General features: G+C 32.6%; 1 protein-coding gene across 1 annotated transcript in view; it reads left to right on the forward strand.

The window, feature by feature from the left end:
* Positions 1 to 8,256, forward strand: part of LOC102805065 (solute carrier family 12 member 8-like) — a 48,575-nt gene extending 40,319 nt beyond the window's left edge. The window contains exon 11 of the mRNA XM_006822539.3: positions 2,440 to 8,256. Within this exon, the coding sequence (XP_006822602.1) occupies positions 2,440 to 2,605 (166 nt within the window). The 3' untranslated portion in view covers positions 2,606 to 8,256. The remainder of the gene's footprint in view (positions 1 to 2,439) is intronic.
* The last annotated feature ends 368 nt before the right edge of the window (positions 8,257 to 8,624 follow it).

Here is an 8,624-nt window from a genome sequence, read left to right on the forward strand (position 1 = left end):
CTTTCTCTGTACATACCAGTGTTATAGCTCTGAATATGAAAGTGTATTGGAACATTACACAGATGTCACACTGTGCAATGACTCATGGGATACCAATTTAATTATTCATGATGGTTACACATATTGCAAAGCTTATCATCCCTTTGCGAATGACACCTGGTAACCTAGCAACTCATCTATCATTGCTCATGTTCATTTCAGATTGTGTTAGTTCAGATTGTGTTAAAATATTGATGTTAAAGTTGTATTGTCAGCAAAACTGGAAAATCTTTTCTATTTTGGGTATAACTTATTGTATTCATAAGTAATACTGATAAAAACCTGATGTATAGTATAGTTTATTAACTAAGTTAGTTCTATCTTCACTACAATAAATCCTACTCAGTAAAAACAACTAAGCTAAGATGTACTTGTTTGATGTTTGAAGTCCCTTGAACGCAGAGGTAACATGACTCAATGCCTGTTCAGAAAACACCTCAAGTGTCTGGTGAACATAATTCATATTCAGTCTAAGACGAGAAAATTGTGCAGGCAATCAGTTACTTAACCTTTTCACAACCAGTTTGCTCTTTTCATCACTCTGCACTTTCCTTCAGAAGATTGGGACAAACATGTTTTGAGTAAAAACTGAAAAAATTAGGGTTCATTGCCAGAAATATTGAAGAATATTAGAAAAAAAGTGCAGTAAAATTCTGGTGGTGAAAAGAAATGCTAAGATACTGAAAAACTCAATAACGGAACATACTGTACTGTACATGGTTGCATTTATTATATTACTCGTATTGCTTCACATTCCGAACACTAACTAAATTTTGCTGACAATACAACTATTAGAAGGCGATTTAATGATTTGGGAGATTAATGGTTGAATCAAGTCATCTTTGGATATTAATAAATTTGTAATCTGAAAATAAATTATGGTGGATACCTTTACTGTGGGCACCGAAATACACAGATCTTGAAAACTGCTATCTCCCTATCAGTTTGTCTTGGAATATCCTTACTGTTTTCAATCAGATTTTGAGCAAAGAAGTTGTGTGAAATATTAATAAAATACTGTTATTTGCATCATAGAGAGTTCTACATTTGAACACAATAAATTGGATGGAAATGAGCGTGAAATTTAATTTTAAATTCGAACACCCACAATAAATATAGTTATACTTTTTGATACATAATTTCTAACGATTGAATGCAAAGTCATAAAACAAACACAGCTAAAAATCTTCCAAGAAATATTGCAATTTTTATGAGAAATTGCAAGAGATAGCGGCTTTCATGATCAGTTTATTTTGGCACCCACTATGAAGTGTGGCAGTCATCGGATCATGTGAATTGGTAAAATCTATTTCTAAAATGTTAAAGAGGCGTGGTGGGATGTCTGTTACATTTCAATTTTAAATTATTATCACAGCATTTTGATCTTTGTATACTGTGGGATATGATATGTTATGATACAATTACTTCATGTATAGCCATAGCCACACATTTCTATTAATTATATACACATGCCTGTACACCGTGTTGCTTGTTGCAACTGTAAACACCTGCAATGTATACATACTTATATTGGGTCACATTGTTGATATTATGAGAGGTTGGTGGACAAAATTTGGTGGTTATTTTGGTGCTGGAATTTCCCTTTGCATTAAACAATTTATATTTTCCCGAAAATTACATTTATGTTATTCAATACTTTCTGTGGTCCACCTTTTGAATACTGGCATTTTCTCACCATAATCTTGGTACAACATTTTGCACATTTTTTCGTTAATTTTGGATCAAATTGACGTAATTTTCCATTGGTGATAAAAGTTGAATTCGGTACTTAATATGCAAAGATGAAAATATATACATACTGCATTATTTTTTCATGAGAGATGATCTTTCATAATTTAAAAATTAAATACTATAGTAGTATGCTTCCATAATCTACATTCATCAAATGTTATTTGACATTTTTTTTTTCCCCCTGTGTTTGATGACCTCCAACCTCGGTTACATCAACAAAGCCCAATAACTGTAAGAATGTTCTGCACTATCCTGTATCCAATTTGTCTTTGCTCACTGAACTAAGCATGTCAAAGTTACAGTTTTAGATACTTCAGTGCTGGCACACACCAATTATTAATTCCTATAAAATAGTATGCTTATGTCTCACAAACTAATCTTGATTACCTTACAATACAAAAAAAGCATCAAATTAATTTAATTTTAGTCCTCACAAATACTTTCATATACATTATATGTAGTTTTCAGCAACCACACAGTTGTATATCTGTATAATCATTTCTTAATATTCGAGAAAACTATGTTTGTGTGGAATATTATATCAGTCAGGATGATATTAACAACTATTCATGATGACATTTTCAGGATATTAGATAAATGTTTTTCTTTCAAAATAATATTGTTTTTTTTTTTTTTTTTTTTTTTTAGTCGTGGACCACCACCCCCTGAGCAAATGATTATAAGTCAGCCTTCCACTTTGCCATTTGGTCTAACAACAGAGCAATTAACAGAAGATGGTGAGGATTATTCATCAAGAGGTCGTTATCATCAATCCGCTATAGTTAAGGGTCAAAATATGGATGATTTTGAATGAAGAAAACTAATTATTTGGTGGCTTGCTCTATGATTGGGCAGTGTAGCAGTGAAGACTACATTTGATCTTTTTAGATCCTGTGCAACATATTATTCTCTGTAACAAAGTGAGTTCAGATACAAGTAGACTAAGTAAGAAATGTATTTTGCTTGTGTTGCTTTTTCAACATTGTTTGTGTTTCTCTGTGGACCATGAGGTTTGTTCTGTACATTGTGTAGAACTCACTTCACCATGTGTAAGATTATTTCTTCTCCAAGATTGCAGCTTCATAGTAATCAATTCAGATATTTGCATTTATTCTTTGTTTGTACAGTGCTTCAGTGTATAGATATATATGTATATATAAGAGTGTTTTATCAAAGAATGTAGAGAATGAAATCAATTTTCTGGTTATTTTGTACTTGGTATGATGTCTTGTAGCGAGTAATCATCAAATCATGCCTCTGTACTACCATGCCTGCTTAACACACCAGTAGTATATGTGTACAACTGCTGTATAAGCAAAACAAGCTAATTACTAAGGCTAAATACATCTGAAAGAATGAAATCCTTAATACAAGGTAAACACGTGAAAGAATAAATTTTTAGCAAGTTTGATGTCAATCTAATAAGAGGACGATTGTCTGGTGTCCCAACTTATTCTCATTAGCAAACATCTAGGCATTTTCACTGCCTGGCAACCATCACCGGTGAAAACAGCGATCTAAAACTGTACTTTGGGCTAGTTGTTGAGACTCTCCTGAACTGGCAACATGTATACATTTGGTTGTTTATCTCAAAGTTGAGTTGTGGCTGTTTTTACCGTTTCTTCGACTGGCTTTCCACAGCAGCTTGTACAGAGACCATAGAAATGCATGCAACATTCAAGTAACCTTCTGTGATGTAGCTCCCCCACACAAATTATACTTCACTGTTACTCTACTTAGTTTGGTTTATGTATTTAGACAATGAAGAGAATGATACAGTTCATTTACAGACGCTGGGATCCGCTTATTTTCTGTATATTGTGAAATATTATTTTTGAGATAAAATTGGTGTGATTGTTTTAAGTTTCATCTTTGGCTCATGGAGGTAGTGGAAATGTAGTGTCAGGTGGTGATCCCAGTGTGCAAGTTTCTCCCATACACAGTACTAAAGTGTTTCTGGTCAGGTTGAAACTTTTTCAGTTCTATCAAAGTTTGCTGGATACATTCATATTATGTAAGGTTCACAAAGTGGTCACAATTTTATAATAATACACTGAAATTATTAGGAACACGCATTAAGTCATGTTTTTCAGTATTAACCTTATTTTGCCGATAATACACACACTTTAAATAGGCCATACTGAACAAGACAATTCCAATCTGACAATTGTATCTGATTTGGGCCTGCGTATTGTTAATTTATTTAATGCTTTTTGCATTTTTTTCCCTGAAGAAATAAACCTTGTTGTGGGTGGTTCTACAGTATTCAGTGCTGATTGTAACATGAAACATGTTGGGAACATTCTGCAAATACATAGATTTATATGTCGCATACTAGTTTACATACTGCATATTAGTAATAAAATGAGTAAGTGTATTCAGTGTGACTAGGGTCTGTATGTTTGCCTCGATGAAGCTTAGTGACTGTCAACATTGTTGGTAACTGTATGTCAACATTGTTGGTAACTGTCAACATTGTTGGTAACTGTCAACATTGTTGGTAACTGTATGTCAACATTGTTGGTAACTGTATGTCAACATTGTTGGTAACTGTCAACATTGTTGGTAACTGTCAACATTGTGTCAACAATTTGATTATAGGTTCGTATCAGCATGTTTATATTTGTTGCTAACCCAATGTGTTGATTGTTGGATAACTGTCAGTATATCTCTGAAAAACAAAATTGGCGAGAGTAAGCATATTTGTAGATGTTGATGAAGTGTTTCTTTTCTTTTCAACATTTATTAAATGAGTATACTGGATAATTCATGTATATATAGAGTATTTTGTATAAATTGTATTGTAAATGACAAATATATTGCCCCTAACAAAATTGTTCTAGAACATCTCTCATGTTTAATGCTAACTTCATGTTTTAAAAACATTAAATCCAAAGGGATTGTGGCTGAGCTTGCAGAATGCAAGATAAAGTAATTTTAAAAACATCTATGTAAACTCGTGGTACTGTACTGTCTTAGAATTGTGGTAGGTACTTGCTATGTTACATTATGGAGTCTGTTTTGCTTCGCTTAGTTTTAAATTACTGATTGTTTCGGGCATCCCTAGTTTTATTGCGATTTGTGAGCTTCTTTAGCTTTCTCAGAAATGCTAAGTATCTGTAGAGTCAATGATTAGTTAGCACCCTTATTTCCCCCTAAAATGCAAGTCAGTACAGTGTCACCTGAATGAATCAATTATGTTCTGTGTATAAGTTTATAGGTAAATGTATTGCTCTATGTCTTCAATAGAGGTGTATATATTTATATTGTCTGGTGCTAGCTTTAATGTTTATTTACAACACCAAAGAAAACAAACTTTATTAAATTTTTTTTTTGAATTGATTTTACTAATGTTATATTTATCAGTGCAATTATTTAAATGAGTTTATGAGGATTGTTTACGTATTGGAGAGTGTAGCTTTCATGTATAGAGAATTCTGCAAGGAATCATGAGCTTGACCTTACTGCAGGTTATATCCAAGTTCAAATTCTTGCCATAAACACTAATTTATAATTTAATTTTGCATATCTTGTTCATTTAATTAATTAATTGTATTTTCAAAACTAAGTTTCTATTACTTCTAATTACATGCTTACAATCTTAATTGGCCTCATAAATTACAATTTTTCTGAAAAGTTACTTTTTAGCTCCGCTGTCGACTTTGTCGAGCGGAGCTTATAATATGAGTGATTGTCCGTCGTCGTCCGTGTCAATGTTTTACTTTTTCGACTTCTTCTTGAAAACTACAAGCCTGAATGCTTTGATACTTGGTGTATATGTACCTTGGGTAGACCTCTCTTAGGTTTGTTCATTTCATGTTGATATCTTTAATTCTCTAATTTTGGTGAATATTTTTGTAATTTTTGGTAAAAACTGATATTTTGGACTTCTTGTTAAAAACCGCAAGTCCGATTGCTTTGATATTACATATATAGGTACTACATGTGGACCTCTCTCAGATTTGTTCATTTTGTGATGATGTCTTCAATTCTCTAATTTTGGTGAATATTTTTGTAATTTTTGGTAAAAAGTGATATTTTCAACTTCTTGTTAAAAACCGCAAGTCCAATTGCTTTGATATCACATATATAGGTACTACATGTGGACCTCTCTTAGATTTGTTCATTTCGTGATGATATCTTCAATTCTCTAATTTTGGTGAATATTTTTGTCATTTTTGGTAGAAAGTAATATTTTCGACTTCTTGTTAAAAACTGTAAGTCCGATTGCTTTGATACTATACATATTGTTCATTTTCTGATGATATCTTCTGTTCTTTAATTGAAATGTGCATTGCTAACAGCGGAGCTATCTCAGCCGACAGGCTGCTTGTTTTTACTACCTCATGCATACTGACAGACAATAATGATTGGCTGAAACATGATTATACCTTGTCAATATTGAGGGAACTTAGAGGGCGGTGGTCATCCCCATGTGCATGTGCAACATTTGTGTTGATAAACATTGATTTTCCCCGCAATAAATGTGCTCTGATAATGTAATTCACAAGTATGAGGTTTGACCTTGGCCTGACCTGCACTAATTACCGCCTGTAACTTCTTTGATACCTTCCAATCATCTAAAAAAAATACCTAATTAAAGCTTGATAATGTCTTCGTTGATCTGCGCAACAGTCAAATTGGCCATCTTTGTTTATATGAGACCCAGATATCTCACGCATGTGTGGCGACAACTACCGCCCTTTAAATGTTACCTTTAGCATTGGTAACAAATATAAGTACTGTTTATGAGTACAAGTACATTACTATTTTAGCATCAACACGTAGCCTTTCACTGCCAGAATACGGTACTGTTTGCATAATATACTCACACAATTGAATTGGACTCAATGTGAATGTCTGCCTGCATGTTTTAGTGTTATTGAATAATAATAATTTTTAGTATAGAAAATAATAGTATAGTTTAATTAATCTTAACTTTAATATTTTTACTGCCATGTCAACAATTTTACCTGACATAAAATAAATCTATAAATTTTCTTCTTAATTCCAGTATAATTGTTAATCAGAATATTAGTATTCAGCATTATAGTCTAATGCTAGATATGTTGTTCAAAGTAAGTGCTAGAACGAGTAAAAATTGACAGTAAAAAAGTGAAAACAAAATTTTAACATATGTGCACAGTAAATACATTATGGTTGTGAATGAAGTTAAAACACACATGGGTTTAAAGGCAATGTATTTCTTTGGTGTTGTAGATAGACACATCTACTTATTGTATGTATTTTTAAATTTAATTACATGTTGATTTATTAATTTATCAGGTATTAACTACAATGTGCAATATATGTAGTTACTAGCTTTTGTACAGGGTATATAATTAATAGACTAGCCAACACTGTTCCACCTCTGATACCGCTGGACTGTTAACAATGACCTGATTGCACCATTCTGTCTATAATTTAGTAGTTTATGAGTAATTTTAGTTTAATATTGCATTAAAATATTCACATCAAATCAGACCTCGCCTCCACTCTCCAAAGATGTCATTACCTTATCAATATATGGTATTTGTTCTATAAGAAGCGCATATAAACTAACAATCTCCTCTGTAGTATACATAATTATAAATATATTATTGTAACCATAGAAACAGCTGTATAGTTTACTCATGCAGTGCACATCCCAATTGTACATAATATGATATGCATTGTATACATTTGATGTGTATCACAGCATGGTAAGACATAGTATAACTGATGGGCATTGCCGAAAGGTTTATTCATGGCATACAGAGGTTTAGTAATGGTGTATGTACAGTAATTGTCTATGAATAGTACATTGTATTGAGGTGTGACAGTGTTGTAGGTTTAAATATGTGGTCTTTGACTGCTGTCAGTTTCTTTGTCATCAATATTGTTAAAGATTTTACTTATGATCAAACAGCAGTGAAACTTGTTATACATATTTCTTAAAGTCGGCTTTGTTTGAAGCATTTTACTTTCACAAAACTTTCAAAATATGTTAAACTTTCCAGCTAAAATCAACAATTTTCTGGCTGAATATTGGTTTATATTTCTGAACATTGCCAACTTACAGCGTTTACGTCAGCAACATGAATCATGTTTCAACCTTGAAATTATGAAATTCTTAAAAATCATCATTGACTTTACAAGATGATGACTTTTGATATTCGAATGTGCACTAGAAGTACACAGCTTCAAATAAAATTCAACTTTGTCATGGAGATGGAGTCATGGAGGCTGTGGGAATCTACCTCACATTCCTTACAAAATGGGTCTTCCTAAATTAAGTCCTGGTTAATTATGTCTGACTGAGGTCAAAGGTTAACATTGTAGTATGTTTTAGATTTTATGTATTTGATGCAGGGACATTCTACTTAGAGTAGTTGTGTACAGTAAGATATGTACATGTGTTATTGAAAAGTGGATGTTCATAATTACACCATATAAATAAAATATATCAATGTGTTACAGCCAAAATAGTGTGCTTGTATTTGTGTGATTTGATGTGGAGTGTATGTAGTGACATGATCATGTTGTAGTGACAATCATCTGTAGTGACATGATCATGTTGTGACAATCGTCTGTAGTGACATGATCATGTTGTAGTGACAATCATCTGTAGTGACATGATCATGTTGTAGTTACTATCGTCTAGTGACATGATCATGTTGTAGTGACAATCGTCTGTAGTGACATGATGTTGTAGTGACAATCGTCTGTAGTGACATGATCATGTTGTAGTGACAATTGTCTGTAGTGACATGATCATGTAGTGACAATCGTCTGTAGTGACATGATCATGTCCCTATAGTGTCATAATTATATAGAAACGGTTCAATGGAAAT

This window comes from Saccoglossus kowalevskii, chromosome 14, assembly GCF_978046115.1.
Source record: "Saccoglossus kowalevskii chromosome 14, keSacKowa6.1, whole genome shotgun sequence".
Lineage (NCBI taxonomy): Eukaryota > Metazoa > Hemichordata > Enteropneusta > Harrimaniidae > Saccoglossus > Saccoglossus kowalevskii.